Raw genomic sequence first — 17,454 nt, forward strand, 5'->3', positions numbered from 1 at the left:
GTACATCCCCGTACAGGCAGTCCCATTGCTGTAGATTGGGATGCAGTGGCTGCACAAACACAGCCACTGCCTGGCCCTGTACACACATATGTCAAATTTTAGCGCAGTGGTTGTGTCTGTGCAGCTGCTGCGTCCCAATTGACAGCAGTGGGACTGCCTGCACAGAGATGCACAGGTGTGCAGTAAACATGACCCTACACCAGGGTATGCTTATTTAGACCCTGTGTGAATGAGGCCTAAAAGAAAGGTTTTGGCTTTACATACACTTTGAACCACTTCCATACCACAGTACGTCATATGACATCCTGGGCTTTGAGTGGGGATATCTGAATGATGTCTGCAGGCATTATTCAGATATCATCTTTTTCAGCCAGTGATTCCCTGCACCGTAAGAATTGATTGTTTTTACAGCCCTGCTGTACTTCTACTGCCCCACCATAGAGAATGCCTCAGACCAGATGGTCCCCTGCAGTCTCTATGACCTTCGGAGGCTAGACGCGACTTTATGACATCATGTCCAGCCCCCCGACACTGCCATGTATTCAGCTCGAAAGCCAAAATCTTTTGCTTTTTTTTTTTTTTATCTCAGGCTTTCCAGCCTAGAAGAGAGATGTGGGGTCTTATAGACCAACGTATCTCCATAAAGAGGACCTGTCATGCTCTTCCTATTACAAGAGATGTTTACAAAAAATTAAAGGGAAGGTGTAAAAATAAAATAAACAGTAAAAAAAAAAAATGAAGAAATTTAAAGCCTCCGCGCGCAGAAGCAAACGCATACGTACGTCGCACCCATATATGTTAACAGCGTTCAAACCACACATGTGAGGTATCACCGTGAACGTTAGAGCAAGAGCAACAATTCTATTCCAAGACTTGCATACACACGGCAGGACTTTTTCAGCCAACTTTCACCAAATCACGTCGTTTTTCTGCTCTTTACCGCCACCTTTGGTCAACTTCTGTATTGTTGTCTGATCTTTTGCATTGGTTCTGAGCATGCGTGTTTGTACTTTGTACAAAAGTCCTATGGTTTTCTGTACACACGATCAGACTTTGCTCCATCGGACTTTTGTTGCCAGAACCCTGTGGGACAGGTAAGTGTCCTTATATAAAAAGTTGCAGTATTTGTAGCTGCTGATGTTTAATTTTTATTTTTTCCCAGGCAGAACTCTAAACATTTTTATTAACGTAGATGGATGCAGCATCGGTCGGATCCTGCATATGTCCCCTGCTGGCTCTGCCCTGAGAACTGAGCAATCAAAGACCGCTGGTTGCTCAATTCTCCCCCTCTACTCTGAGCAAAGAGCCAGTAACTGTCAATCACTGCTCTCTGCTCTGCCCCTCCAGTGTTCACTGGAGCCCTGGGCTGTGAAGGGGGCAGGAGTGACTGGCTTAGCCTCTCAGCAGCTTACTGAGAAGCTGAGCCTGATGTTGGTCAAGGCATTTGGGTGGATTCTGACTTTAAAGTTGGGATTAATCCAGAGCCTGGACTGGCTGAGTGATGTCAGCTGACAGCAGGCTTTAGCACACTGTCGGCTGAAAACAGATCACAAGAGTGCAGAAGGAACTACACTCCTGTGATCCATAGGAGAAATAGGGCTAGAAAAGCTTTGGTCATACTTCTCCATGTCATTTCAGTGATATGCAGCTAGGTACACTGTAATATTATTCAGAAAGAAAACATGTTTACTTAAATTATAGCAGCCAAATAAAATCCAGTTTTCCAGTATGCATACGAAAAATGTAGCTAATGCCAGCGTGATTGCCGTTGGAAACATATTTCCTCAATGTAGTATTTTTCTGCCTGCGAGTTTTTGACATGTTTTTGATGCATTTTTGATGCAGTCCAGTGCATTTTCCCCCCTAATTTTCGTAACCTTAAATAAGAACATGTATGTTCCAGTGCATTTTTAGTGCGTTCTCATGCATTATTGATGCATTTTACAGTTTTCCAGTACAGTCCAGTGCAGGAAAAATGCAGAATGTTCTACTTTTTTTTCTGGAATTGGAACGCACTGGAACTGCAAGCACTGGTGTGAACTATGCCATTGAAAACCATATAACCTACTTTCCATGCATTTTTGATGCAGATTGCAGAGGCACTGTGATGGAGTGCTGTGATTGCTAGGGGCACTGTAATATAAAGGGGACTGCACTGTAAAGGGGACTGCACTGTAATTATTACAGTGCCCCTTTCTAGTGCAGTCACCTTTATATCTGTCATGTACCAGGTGCGAGGCTGAGGTGCTGAGTGGGCTTCCCTTGCGGCTAAGTGCAGCGCTCCCCTGGAAGTGGTCAAGGGAAAGAAGTGCCCAGAGAAACACAGTTTGTCAGTTGCTGTGGTTTGAAGAGGTGGTCACCAGAAGGTAGCTGAAACAAGCAGGGTACACTGTAGAGCAGGTGTTCTTAAGAGGTATCGGGTAAACTTGGCAGATGAGCAAATCGGATACAGAACCAGGAACCAGTCCAGGGGTCATATACAGTGGGACAAATTGCAGCGAAGTCAGTGAACCAAGCCACGATCAATACAGTGGAGCAGACAGGAGCGAATTCAGTATTAAAAGCCAGAGATCAAACCAGGAGATCAGGATAACAGGTCCTCAGAGCAAGCTGGGTCGGTAACGGGAAATCAAGGTTTCAGATACACAGGAACACAGGGGAGCTTACGATAATCCAGCAATAATCCAGCAATGTACAGGATTCAGCAGCAGGGTTATATAGGCCAGGAGACACCAGCATCTGTCATGTTATGCGCATGCCATTGCGCCTGAGTCTGACCGTTCGCTTCGATGCGCATCTGCATGCACCTGATGCGGCCATGATGGCCGTTGGCAAGATTGTCAGTTCTTTGGTAATTTCCCTGACAGTATCACAGTACCCCCTTTACATCACAGCCCCCTTACAGCACAGTCCCCCTTTATATTAGTGTCCTCAGTTCCCCTTCACATCACAGCCCCCATTTACATTACAGTGCCCCTTTACATTGCAGCCCCCTTTACATCACAGCCCCCTTACAGCACAGTTCCCCTTCACATCACAGCCCCCATTTACATTACAGTGCCCCTTTACAGTGCAGCCCCCTTTGCATCACAGCCCCCTTACAGCACAGTTCCCCTTCACATCACAGCCCCCATTTACATTACAGTGCCCCTTTACAGTGCAGCCCCCTTTACATCACAGCCCCCTTACAGCACAGTTCCCCTTCACATCACAGCCCCCATTTACATTACAGTGCCCCTTTACAGTGCAGTCCTCTTTACATCACAGTGCCCCTTTACATTAATGTAATGGGGACTGCTCTGTGAAGGAGGCACTATAATGTAAATGGGGGCTGTGATGTGAAGGGGAACTGAGGACACTAATATAAAAGGGGGACTGTGCTGTAAAGGGGTCTGAGGACCGACTCCGTGAATAGCCTCCCCAATCCCTGGGAAAAATTGGCTGCCATAAATCTGGTCCCTGGTACCAAAAAGGTTGGGGACTGCTGCACTAACTGGTATGCCTGAGTGTCTGCATGATTTGATGATGCAACATTATCCAGCTAATTGAGATGGCTGAACATGCTGAACCTGAAAAATAACCCGGAGAATATGTCAAGGCTAGCGAGGGAGCTTGCAGATCTCACTTCGCTGCAGCAGATGTAAGTTTAGTTATGGTCTGAGCTCATGACAACCTTGTCACATTTCTTCTTAAATATCTTTTACTTGTTTAACCATTACACATTGTTAAAATGCGTTTAAGCATTTAGATGTTTAGTAACTGTATTGCTGGAACTTTTGTTAACATTTTCTCTTTGAATGTAACAAGTTTTTGTGTTGTTCTGCAGTTGGGGGAGAGCCAGATGGAACTGGAGGAGCTAAGGCTTTCTTATCGGCAGCTGCAAGTGAAGATGGAAGAACTCAGAGATGAAAAGAGTCTCCAAAGTCTAAACAGCACAAGTACCTCACTGCTGTCAGAGATTGAGCAAAGTATTGAGGCCGAGGAGCAGGAACAGGAACGGGAACAGGTATCTCCATGCTTTCTAAAAGACATAACATTAGAAATGTATTTTGAGGGGCCATCTTTGGGCACATTTTGTTTGGACAGCAACCCTGTCGGTTGGTGCCTATGTATTAATGGTGAATGGCAGGATCTACCCTTCCATAGAAAACTTTAATGTGATCAGCTGAGTCCACTGTCAGTGACCCCTACCATTTGTAAGTGTGCTAAGCAAATACACTTTTTTATTTTAGACCGTTTATTCAGTAATACTATTCTTTAGAACTGAGCTTTAAAAGGGCATTCATTTTTAGATACAGATGCTGTTTGTTATATTTGGCCATACATACCTGTGTCCTAATCTCTTATAGCTGTGTGCTGGAATTGAAGACAAAGCACAGGATCAGCCAAGGCTTCATTACAGTATGTTCACTCAGACCTCTCCCTTGTTAATACTGTGGATGTGTTAGAAGTGTAATCTCTGTGATGGAAGCTTTGTCCTTGTCACTCACTGGAAGCCTTATAGATAGAGTTGTCAGCATAACCTTATGTTTAAAGGCATTGTGATAATATGTGAAATATCTTGAGGATGGATCACTGGGCAAACACACAATACACCGTTGAAATACATATATGAGAACAGTCTTACCTGTCAAAAGGTTTTTTATTTATTTTTTCAGCCAGTTTTGTGATTCAAATCCAAAGTAAAGGGGCTGCACACAATGACATCTTGGGAATCCAGTTAGCTTTACTGAGCAACCAAGCAACATACAGCACACACCGCTGACCTTCCGCCTGAGGACTCCCCTTTAACGCATTTCACCCAGAGCAGGGTTTGTTCACAGTTTGTTGCTCAATAAAGCTAACTGGATATTCAGGGCATCATCAGTATTTCAGTTGAATTTGAGTGCAGCATGGAGCGAGAGCAGGCTCCTGGGCTTCAGAGCGAGCTTACTTTTTTGCACTGCAGTTAAGCATTACAGCTTGATCACTGACATGCTCTCAATCTACTTATAGGACTTTGAGCATAGTTACACTCATAAGGCCATGACTTCACTCATCTTATTTTCTCCCCCTGTTACTAAACTCCTAGTGTTAGATTGACAGTCCTCTACAAAGTACTAGAACATTCTTGCATCACATTTGTTCTCCTACCCCTTCCTCTCCCAGCCCCAGATCTGCTGTACAGGGATTACATAAAGATCATATAAAGAGACCTATTTCATTTAAAGCATATGTTTATTGAATTTGTTTTACATTTTGGATAGAATATGGAAGTGTCAGGTTTTTACTGCTGTCTGTGTCCCCACTTGGAAGGTTTACCCTCGCCATTGGTCCTGGTGAGCACTGCCTCCTGTAAAGAATGTGATGAGAAATCCAAACTGTCACAAGAACAAGAGAAGAGGTTAGGGGAAATGTTAAATATGGTAAACCTGTTGTACAGACATCTACAAGGGGAATGCCCCTCACTTTAGAGAGATCGAAAGATAACTGTGGAACAGGAATGAAAAATAAATCTCCTCAACAGAGCACAGACAGAAACAAACTGGCAGGGGTCTTTACCATTCCTTCCTCTATCCAAAACAAAAATGCTATCTTAATCGCAGTGTAGGATCCAGTAGTTGATTCTTAGACCATGGATTATATGCCACTACCTTCAGGTAATTGGACAGGAGCGGGGAATCACCCGCCAATGTACCCATAAAACCTCGCCCACTCATTGAGGCACCAGTTTTTTGCTAGTGTCCTTAAGTGATTGACCCCTTCTGTTGGAGAACATTTTTTTTCTATTATCAGTTTTCCTCCTTTGTGCAACTGACAGTTCCATCAAGATCCTACTGCTTATTGCCTTATGGCTCATTAGCAGTTTATGTATCGGTTACCCTTGATGAACATCTTGGGAACCTTGCCCAGACCCTTAACAGCAGGCCCAGCCTGTAAAGTTTGTTTCAAGGGCTGGATCCTGCATTGGGTTCTCACCTTGGTATGTGATGCAACAAGTGAGTTAGCTGCAGGGTGCTATATATGTCCAAGGTTGTGGTCTAACCTTATGGCATACAAACCCTGGATACCTTGGCAAGGTAAGATAGGGCAACTTTATATACCAGTTCCTGGCTATATATGTCTTGCTGGATTATTACCTGGATATGTAGTAGATACTATCCTAGATCCTTCTTCTAAAAGACATACCACAGTGCTAGACACACAAGGCACAGGTTATGTATTGATCTACATGCTAAGATTTTTGCCCTGACAATTATTGTCTCGCTTAATCAGCCTTCTAGGTAATGTTATTATAACATTTACTTATTTAAAACTGTCTTTTCTTCCACTTCGCTACCACAGGTTCTTTTCTGGCTAGCGAAGTTACATAGTGCTCATAAGACTCCTAACTGCGTGCTTCCAGCCACAATTTGTGTGGACATGTCATCTCACCTGTTGCCTCAGAGACACATCCATAAGAATTAGGTTAGCACCTGGATTATTACGATTCCTTTATACTAGACACACTGAACATTCTCGATCTGTATGCATTCAGTGAGTACCTCACAGTGAACGATCCTTCCTTACTGATTAAGGACTACAGGCACCCGGGAGCAAGAGCAAATTGAGCAAACAATGGACATTCTGCTGCAGACTCTGAGGAACCTCTAGTATGTCTCAAGTTGACACGCAAGATATGGCCTGTCTGACTAAACGGAAGTCTTTGTCTCTGTTTAATCTATTCCAAAGGCTATCACCACTTCTGAAATTGGCAGGTACAGACATCCGTACTTGCTCCTCTGCTTGCACCCCATGATTATCTTTAGATAATAGAGTCTGAACTTGCTAGTTCGCTTCCATTTGCAGAATGGAAAGGGGGTTCTGACATTTTAGCAGAGACTGTGAATGGTTTTTCATGAAATGACTACTTTGGCTTCTTCCCAATTTATGCTGGCTACTAAGAACTAATTAGTTGAAGCAGGGCTTTCTAGGCCCTGGAAAGATACACCTAGTGCTCCTCATCCCTTGCCTATTCATATGTGCATGAAAAAGAAGTTAATTCCAAGAAAGCCTTTCCCTATTCTTCATTAAGCTATGTGGAACTTATATAATGAGAGGTTATTCCATCCTCCTGATAATAATAATGCCTTGTACCCCATGGAATGGGAGTTTAAGAAGTTTTGGATTGTTCCCGATGTGGACCCAGCTATTCTTGCACTAAAATAAAATCAATCTACTATTTCCTCTTCCTAATATCTTGGCTTCAAAACTCCTTGTGTACTCCCTTTTGCAAGGACTTGCTCTTCTGTATCCTTGTGATTTTTCTGGGGCCTTCCTCAGGTGCTCATTGCCCATGCAGAGCCCTCCCTTTGTACTCAAAGAGGTTATTCTCTCATAAGGGCCTCTGTAAGACTAGAACCTTTTTCTATATTTTAACTCTAACAGCTGTAGTTCTGTCTTGGGTTCCCTTGTGTTATTCCTGGGGACCCCCTCATTTTCTTATACATGCAGATGAAGTACCCTGGAAACCTGTCCTTGTGACCCTAGGATTACTTTTATTGCCTCCTGTGGGAATGTCCATCTCCCTCTCCGTGCCGTACCTTGAAGGCATGCCAAATATTTATTGCAGGGGTCAGGACTGTTGTCTTATGGCGGTCTGCTTTGTATTCCCGTATTAACTAACACCTCTTCTGTTCCCCAAAGATTGATCCGTCCATGGGATTCCAACCTACTTCCAGGGTTTTTGCCCTTAAGGGAATAAATTCCTCCTGCCCTACTTGAACACATTCTCCTAGGAAGTTGGGCTTTTCAGGTTCCCTACAGCATCTATCATTGGCCATTCTCAAGGGTCACAGGACCACTGATTGTTTTCTCTTCACATTTATTTGTTCATTTTTTTTTTTGCACCAGTGATTTTTTTCTTCTGACCTCTATGCATTATAGGATAGAGTAGAAATGTGGAGGAAGGGATCAGTGAGCACTACAGGGACTACAGCACTACAGGGACCCAGGCATTTGTCACCCCTGAAAGTGCTGATATCCTTGCAGACTTCAAATGAAGACTTATTGTAAACAGCACAGTGTGTGGGTAACAGTAAAAATAAGTAATAGCAGTTTTTTTTTACAGGTATGCTTATTTGGAGGTTTTTTATGTAATGACAGCCGGTCACTTTACATGGTGGTCTTTTACAGTATGTTAGCCTTCTGATTTGACATGCAAAACCACATCCCAGATATTTGTCAAGTATTAAAAAGGGTTTTTGGCTTTCAATTAAAAACAGAAGCAACAAATGAGTTCCTGACACTGACTGGTGGTAATCACATTTTCAGCAGAAGAGTCCCTGTATATTTATTCTAGTATAAAGGCTCATGACATATGCTATGTGAGCATGAATTGGCACCCAAACTAATGAAGACAATAGTAAGGTGTAGGACACGTATTTTAATAACTAGTAAATTGTGTTGGGCGTTATATGTAATTGTGTGTATATATGATTTATGTTAGAACATGGAAGAGTTTAAAAAGACCCTGTCGTAAGCCCATTCATTTAAATAAAAATAAAAAATAATAAATAATAATAAAAATTTCCCATAACATTATATTTGCATTGAACATATTTTATGCATGTTATTTACAGTACGTGGAAAAGTCTCCCTTATTCAAACATCCAAAAGCCCTGAGCTGGGTGCTGCCATCTTGGATGTGGTGCCAGCAGCCCCAGCAGACTCAGAGCTGTCACTCAGGTGACACTCTATAGTATTTCCCTTTCGCTCCTCTCCCAACAGCTATGTAAAGGTTTAAGTAGGGAAGTGATGGGATGGGTGGAGGAACTGGGTTAGCACAAAAATGTATTTGATACTTCTAGAAAAGGCATACAAGCAGGGAGGGGGCTATTCAAGGGAAATGATTAGTGAACCTTTCTAGTACTTTCAAAGTCACATTGTAAGTGAATATAAAAATTATTTATATAATAGAAAAACAATGCAAGTATTTAAAATACTTGACTTTTCTGCGCTTTTTCCTGATGTTTTTTAAGTTGGTGACAGGGTCTCTTTAACGTTCACTTTTGAATTACAATGGGAATGGAAAACCCATTATATAAATAAAAATTCACGCCCCAGTTTCACCATAATAACATTGCAATGTTTTTTTTTTGTTTTGTTTTTTAACTTCTAGTTAAGGTTGCAGCTCTGGGAAGCACACTGCCAAGTCCGATCTCTTTGCTGCCAGCTCAGAGGCAATGAAAGTGCAGATTCTGCTGTATCCACAGACTCCTCTATGGATGAATCTTCTGAAACCTCATCTGCCAAAGACGTGCCAGCTGGGAGCCTCCGCACTGCCCTGAGTGAACTGAAGAGCCTTATACTTAGCATACTGGACACTTGTGAAGCAACGGTAACTTTAATGCCATTTCACTCTTTATCTAGAGACCCTGCCTGTATGTATTAATAGGTGCAGTGCATGTGTGTATATACCGAGTGTGTTTTCTGCTTGAAATTGGTCTTTATTGTATCTATAAAAAGGTAATACGGGGGAAAGAACCCACTGAAAAGAGACATGGGTGGACAAAGCTGCTTAAAAAGGCATTATTTTATTACAAAAAGTACAAAAAAGACAAAATTTGGTACCCATCACCAACACCAGAATTAAGTTAAAATTAGACAAAATTGTCTGTTTTTTTTTTCTTTTCCTTAAGGTGCTTGTTACCAGGATCTGGAGTCTAGTTTAATAAATATAACTGCACTTTAGTTAGTAACTTGCCTGGATTATTGGTGTGTGTATGCATGTTATTAGCGTGACGCTGCTGCTCTTAACAGACAACGTTGTCTAATTTTAACTTGATTCTGGTGTTGGTGATGGGGAACTAATTTTGTAATTTTTGTAATAAAATCATCCCTTATTAAGCAGCTTGGTCCGCCCATGTCTCCTTTCAGTGGGTTCTTTCCCCCTGTATTACCTTTTTATAGTTACCTCAATTAGGCATGGAGACCGCAACAATTTACCGATGAGTCTGCACATTTAGGGACACTACATGGGTATGTTTAACATTACCCAGTGTGGTGATAACAAATAGTGTGTGTTGATCTCCAATCCCAATTTTATGGTCTTTATTGTACACTTGCACTTCGCCCCTAAGATGAAACGTATGTTACCTATGCTCCCTTGCCTCCAGAGTCTCAAATGAACACATGGTACTACTTGTGCTTGGGAAACCTGTTACTTTGCCTTGTATGAGCAATATACAACTTTGCTTTGCCTTTGTATGAGCAAAGTACAGGTTCGCAAGTACAAAGAAATTAACATTTTGTATGACAGAGATAAATGCTAAGCAGGCAGAGGCACAACATTTTTGGTCAACCTCCTACATGCAGTGGATATTCCCCAGAGATCATGTCATCTCTCTCAATAAATTAAATTAAATATTTAACCAGTTGTATACACTGGGGTATTATTTATAGATGTCCAAATAAAATGATCAAAGTACATAGGACATCTTTAGTACATCTTGTTCTTCTGCTCCTCTACATTCCCCACATTGCTCTTTCCAGCAATTCCCAGTTGTCAAATTGCAGTCAGGAGTTGCTGTGTAAATGCTGCAGCTGTAAAAGCTGTTGCTGTAAAAGAAAAAAATGGATCATTTGACACCATGTTTATAAACACTGTTCAGACATGAGACTTCCTCATCCCTCCTATAGACCAGCAGTTGTAAACGGACTTGTGTCCGTTTACACCCGCCTACCTCCGGTCCAATCTGGTCCGCTGAAAAAAAATGGAAGGGCATCCCATCTTCTCTGTCTATGTGAAGTAGATTGGAGGTCAGTTGGGTGTAAATGGACAGTGGAGTCACGAGAATCACCGGAGAACCACCAGAGGGCGACAGGAGGAGGGGAACGTTCCCTCTCGCTGCCCGTAAGAACAATCAAGATCAATCGGCTGAACAGCCACTATGATCATTCTTATGGTGTAGGGAATCGCTGGTTGAAAAGGAAGATATCTGAATGATGTATTTAACTGCGGGCATCATCCAGATATCACCGCTCAAAGTCAAGGGCGTCATATGATAGCCGGTGGGTGGGAATTGGTTAATATCTAAACCGCTGGCAACAAGTGAGTACACCCCTAAGTGAAAGTGTCCAAATTGGGCCCAAAGTGTCAATGTTTTGTGTGGCCATCATTATTTTCCAGCACTTCCTTAACCCTCTTGGGCATGGAGTTCACCAGAGCTTCACAGGTTGCCACTGGAGTCCTATTCTACTCCTCCATGACGACATCACGGAGCTGGTGAATGTTAGAGATCTTGCGCTCCTCCACCTTAGGTTTGAGGATGTCCCACAGATGCTCAATAGGGTTTAGGTCTGGAGACATGCTTGTCCAGTCCATTAGCTTTACCCTCAGCTTTTTTAGCAAGGCAGTGGTTGTCTTGGTGTTTGGGGTCATTATCATGTTGGAATACTGCCCTGCGGGCCAGTCTCCGAAGAGAGGGGATCATGCTCTGCTTCTGTATGTCACAGTACATGTTGGCATTCATGATTCCCTCAATGAACTGTAGCTCCCCAGTGCTAGCAGCATTCAAGCAGCCCCAGACCATGACACTTCCACCACCATGCTTGACTCTAGGCAAGACACACTTTTCTTTGTACTCCTCACCTGGGTGCCGCCACACACACTTGACACCATCTGAACCAAATAAGTTTATCTTGGTCTCATCAGACCACAGGACATGGTTCCAGTAATGCATGTCCTTAGTATGTTTGTCTTCAGCAAACTGTTTGCAGCCTTTCTTGTGCATCATCTTTAGAAGAGGCTTCCTTCTGGGACGACAGCAATGCAGACTAATTGTATGCAGTTTGCGGTGTATGGTCTGAGTACTGACAGGCTGACTCCCCCACCCCTTCAACCTCTGCAGCAATGCTGGCAGCAGCAAGACTACCTCTGGATATGACGCTGAGCACGTGCACTCAACTTCTTTGGTCGACCCTGGCGAGGCCTGTTCTGAGTGGAACATGTCCTATTAAACTGCTGTATGGTTTTGGCCATTGTGCTGCAGCTCAGTTTCAGGGTCTTGGTAATCTTCTTATAGCCTAGGCCATCTTTATGTAGAGCAACAATTCTTTTTTTCAGATCCTCAGAGTTCTTTGCCATGGTTAACTTCCAGTGACCAGTATGAGAGAGAGAGAGCAATAACACCAAATTTAACACAACTGCTCCCCATGCACACCTGAGACCTTGTAACACTATCAAGTCATATGACACTGGGGAGGAAAAATTCCTAATTGGCCCAATTTGAACATTTTCACTTAGGGGTGTACTCATTTTTGTTGCCACCGGTTTAGACATTAATGGTTGTGAGTTATTTTGAGGGGACAGCAAATTTACACTGTTTTTCTTTTGCAATTTCTTCAGTTTTGTCACATGAAAAGAACAAAATATTCACAAAAATGTGAAGGGTGTACTCATTTTGTGAGATACTGTATCTCTGATCTATGGGTCAAACATGTTGAGTCCAGAGGATACAAGCTGAAGTTTAGCTTCTTGCCCCCTCCACACTTCATGCCATCAAACATTTTTACTGCACCCAACAAAAGAGGAGCCCTGTTTCCTGCACTGGACCAGTTGCGCTCTCTGGGGATTTTTGCCCATGTTCCACAAAGACTTCACTGTTACTTTTCCAATATGGTCCCAGTGTCCAAGCCAAATAGTGAGGTGGAACCAATTCTGAGCCTGAAGCGCTTCAACAAGTTTTAGATGTTCAAAAGTTTTGTATAGAATACAGTATGTCATTAAGTCCAGTGGTTGCATCTCTCACACTAAAGCATTTCCTGGCCTCAATGGACATCACAGATGCCTACCTCAAACATTCTTATATTTTGGCTTTATCAGGACTACTTGTACTTTGCTGTGGGGGGACAACATTTTCAGTTTGCGGCTCTGCCCTTTGGCCTAGCCATGGCACTGCAAGTGTGCACAATGGTGCTGGCCCTAATTTTGGCTCATCTAATGTTCTTCCAAAAGATCTGTTCCTGTGGCAGCAATCAGAAAAAGGGCAATATGAAGCAGATGGTACAGGCCCCGCAGGACTTTGGCTGGGTCCTCAATTTCAAGAAGTCAATCCTAGAGCAATCGCACTGCCTGGATTATCTGTGCCTCATCCTGGAGATGGCCTTTGGACCCTTCAGTCCAAATTGTGGGATTTGAGTTCCCTGAAATAGTTACATAGTTAGTCAGGTTGAAAAAAGACACAAGTCCATCCAGTTCAACCTTAAAAACAAATAAATAAAATAAAAAATAATCGTACAATCCAGATACCCAATTTTATGCCCACAAATGCCCCTCCATTTTCTTTTGCATGAATGTTCTGGGGTTGATCGTAGCCTCCTTCGAATCAGTCCCCATGCAAGACTTGCAACTCGACATCTTGACAGTTTGGGACAAAAGGACTCTTGTCTTTGAATCTGATGTCTGTGAACACCAAAACTAGGTTATCCTTGGAATGGTGCAGCTTGGGGAAATTCTTTGTCTCCCAGGTGGGGAATGTATTGATGGTGGAACCCAGCTGCCAGGCTGGGAGAAGTTCTGGACTCCTCTGTCAGTTCAAAAGATTCGGTCATCAGTGGAAGCTCCAATAAATGTCCTTGAGCTTGAGGAAATTCGGCTTGCCCTTCAGCACTGGACCCCCTGCTCTGGGGACTGTCAGTTAGGGTCCAATCCAACACTGCTATGGCAGTGGGGTAGATAAATGAAGGTGGTATCAGAAGTCAGCCTTATCTTCAAGAAGCGGAGATCATTCTCAATTTGGCAAAACTACATATTGTGGCTTCTGTCCACGGTGCACATTGCCAGGCATGAAAAATTGTCAAGTGGACTTATTAGGCCACAAACAGCTGGATCCAAGAGACTGGCCACTCTACCAGGAGGTGTTTCACCATCTTTGTTTTCAATGGGAAACGCCAGACATAGATCTCATGGCATGCAGACTCAACTACAAACTGGACAGGTTCATGTCCAGGTCCAGAGATCCTCGGGTCTTCAGGGTAATTGCCTTAATCACTCTGTGGAGTGAGTTAAATCTGATTTATGTGCTCCCCCTCCATGCTTTCTTTTGCAGACTCCATGAGTCTCACTTTGGTCAGAAAGCCTGCTTCTTGTAGACTTTACCAGCTCATGTGGAAAGCATACTTTGCTCAGTGCAAAAGGGAAAGCTTCATCACAGGAAATATTCTGTAGCATGGGTTTTATCCTTCCTTCACCCAGGGGGTGAACATATCCTTAGCCGTGAGAACTATAAAAGGGCAGGTGCTCTTTTAGAGACTGCTAGCTTCCCACTTTATGGTCATAGTCTTTGATCAAGCAATGTCTCACATTGTTCCACTAGTATGTTTCCTGGTACCTCTCTGTGACCTCAGTCTGGTGTTGCCAGTCTTTTAGAGGTCACCATTTGAACATATTTGGGATATTTATCTCCCTCGCCTGTCATGCAAGGTTGCCTTTCTTGTTGCTATCGCCCCCATTAGGAGGTAAACTGAGCTTGTGGCTTTCTCTTGTATGAAAACTTTTTTTATACCTGAAGGACAAGGTTGTTTTGAGACCATGAAATTCCTTCCTTTCTAAGCTACTCTATGCCTGTCATTTAAATCAGGATTGCCTACCATTTATCCAGCTCCAAAATACCCTAGGGGGATGGCATTCCACTGCCTGGTTGTGGTTAGGTTGTCTCGTAGCCATGGCCATATTCACTCCATGAGAAGTGTTGGTGCTTTTTGAGATTTTTAACATGTGGTCTCAATTTCCCAGGTCTGTAAGGTGGCTCATATATTCGTTGAGTTTTACCAGGTGGATGTTCGAGCCTCGGCGGATACTGGCTTTGGTCAGTAAAGTCCTACAGGTGGCCCTCTCAATTATAACTCTTCTTGTTATGTTAAGAGGATTTTTCCTGTAGGACCTGTTAGCTGTTTGCTGTTGCCTGCTCCTCAAGGGATTGCTTTTGGACCTTCCACTAGTTCAAAAATGATCTCCTCCTGTTTTCAGTGATAAACAGGAATTTTGAATTGTCTTAAACATGTGATTTCACATTTGATATTGACAAAATTGAGACAATACTGGGAGTGGGGGGTATTATGCTGGGTGCTATTAGCCAGTTTCTAATCACCTGAATATGAGGCATAACCCAATAGTCTAGGAATTAACTCTTCTATGTTCTGTGATGTACTCCAAGAGAAGGATTTTATAAGTAAGTCAAAAATCTATTTTTTTTCAAGCCGTAAACAATCTCATTTGCTTACAGCAGTGTATCCCATGTGCCAAATTAAATTGATACCACTCAAATCGCCTGATCTGTTATTCCAGCCACAATGTTTGCAGGTGCTGGTCGGGTTGAATTCTAGCTCATCAGACATATCAAGAACTACAACAAAATGGTGCTTGTCCACACACTGTCTCAGCATATAGTGAGCTCCTCTTAATAAAAAATGGCTTCAGCTTGGTCTCCTTCCCATGGGAGAACCTCCTCTAACATGTTTTGCCCAGTTGGAACCTAATCGTATCCCATTTATTTCATTAGTACAGTATTACTACACCCTCTCCTTTTTAATGAGTAATGTGTAGGCATCTGTTATTATAAATTTCATATTTTTTTTAATAATATTAACAAATGTTACGTTTTTCTCTCCTATGGAGATCTTTAATACCAAGGGCAATAATATCTTCATCTACCCTGTGACAATAGAATATACAATTATGTTGAATGTGAAAAATTATCAATTTATTCTGATATCAACATTTATATTGTTCTGGTTTGAAGGAGATAGGGATAAAGGTGAATGGTTCTGTATGCTGTATGATGGTACGTGTTAAATTGAACTTCAGGACATAATCTTGTATGCCCGTAAAGTGGTCAAGTTTTGTATTTTCCTTAACAGAGTGCACGAAAATGTGAGGATGATGGCTTGGAAGAACAGATCAAACGGACAAGTGAAGACTCCAAACAACTCAGAGAGCTATTACAGGGAGAGCAAGTGAGGATGAAGCAAACATTTGAAGAGCTTCAGCAACTTCATAAACAGGTAGAAGAACACAGTAAATTATTAATTATAATTGTATATGAAAATCACTTCTGAGTAAAAGTAGATTTACACATAGAGGAGAAAATTTAATTTTAAGTATATTAGTTTGTTTTAAAGGACCACTATACTGAAAATGGAAAATATTTAAAAGAGAAGCATGGCCAAAGCTTTTTTGGTCATGCTTCTCTCCTGAGTTACAGGAGTGCACATACTATTCCATTTATTTATTTATTTCAGATACTTTCATAGCGCTGTCAATTTACGCAGCACTTTACATATACATTGCACGTTCACATCAGTCCCGACCCTCAAGGAGCTTACACTCTAAGCTCCCTAACTCACATTCATACATACTAGGGACAATTTAGACAGGATCCGATTAACCTACCAGCATTTCTTTGGAGTGTGGGAGGAAACCTGAGTACCTGGACGAAACCCATGCAGGCACAGGGAGAACATGCAAACTCCAGGCAGGTAGTGTCATGGTTGGGATTCCAACCAGCAACCCTTCTTACTGCTAGGTGAAAGTGCTATCCACTACACCACTGTGTTCTAGGTATGTCCAAGAATTACACCTTTAAAACCCATAAAGCAATGCCCATGTCATGATACTAAGACTAAAACAATTTACACTTAAAATAATAAAATAAACAAATAAAATATAAACAGTCCAAAGCATCACTATACAGTTACAGCTGCTGTAGGCTACACAGTTTCCAACAGTTTCTTGGTTCATCGATACAGCGCTCAAAGAACTTGTGAAATCCAATTATGTGTCAAACAACAGACCACCCAGTTAATGCAGTGGCAATAAAGTTTGTGCTCATCCCACCATTGTAAAGGATACCGTTTTTTTCATCTAGTACATTCACAATGGGCCTGGTAAGTCTCCTGACTACCGCAGCCACTACTCAGTTGTATGCCTGTTTATGGACATTGCAAATAAGCTTTCAGGGCCCTATGACAGATGCAGTAACATTTTTTTATGCTAATTTTCTACATGTCTGTTTTTTCTTCAGTCATTATGTAATGAAGAAGAAACCCTTAGAATGGGGTTTTGTTTAGTGCTAAAAATACAAACGCTTTACAATACTTTTTTTTAGTTTGCCATTAATTTCTGTGGCAAAGCATAATGGAAATAAATGCACAAAAAATGCAGCATGTCCTATATTTTAAAGAACCCCTAGGTTGCAGCCATAAATGTGACCTACCCACGTAGGAACATAATAATAATAATAATAATAATAAAAATATATATATATATATATATATATATATATATATATATATATATATATATATATATATACACACTTTCTCAGCTTTGAGGACACCATTGATTCTGACCTAATCTCAAACTCCATTTGTGGAAATGCAGCCCCAAATTGGCATGTAAGGAAAAAACAGGAGGGGAAGGTGCCAACCTGAGTG

General features: G+C 42.1%; 1 protein-coding gene across 2 annotated transcripts in view; it reads left to right on the plus strand.

The window, feature by feature from the left end:
- The window catches only part of BICDL1 (BICD family like cargo adaptor 1), a 151,296-nt gene that overhangs the window by 97,950 nt on the left and 35,892 nt on the right, over nt 1-17,454 (plus strand). For both annotated transcript variants that reach the window (XR_013263844.1, XM_077461442.1), the window contains exons 5-7: nt 3,827-4,006; nt 9,140-9,358; nt 15,880-16,023. Coding sequence is in view for 1 of the 2 variants with exons in the window: in XM_077461442.1 (XP_077317568.1) it covers nt 3,827-4,006; nt 9,140-9,358; nt 15,880-16,023 (543 nt within the window). In the remaining variant the exon portion in view is untranslated. The remainder of the gene's footprint in view (nt 1-3,826; nt 4,007-9,139; nt 9,359-15,879; nt 16,024-17,454) is intronic.

This window comes from Lithobates pipiens, unplaced genomic scaffold, assembly GCF_037356315.1.
Source record: "Lithobates pipiens isolate NorthernLeopardFrog02 unplaced genomic scaffold, aLitPip1_a1.2 Scaffold_3, whole genome shotgun sequence".
NCBI classification, from domain to species: Eukaryota; Metazoa; Chordata; class Amphibia; order Anura; family Ranidae; genus Lithobates; species Lithobates pipiens.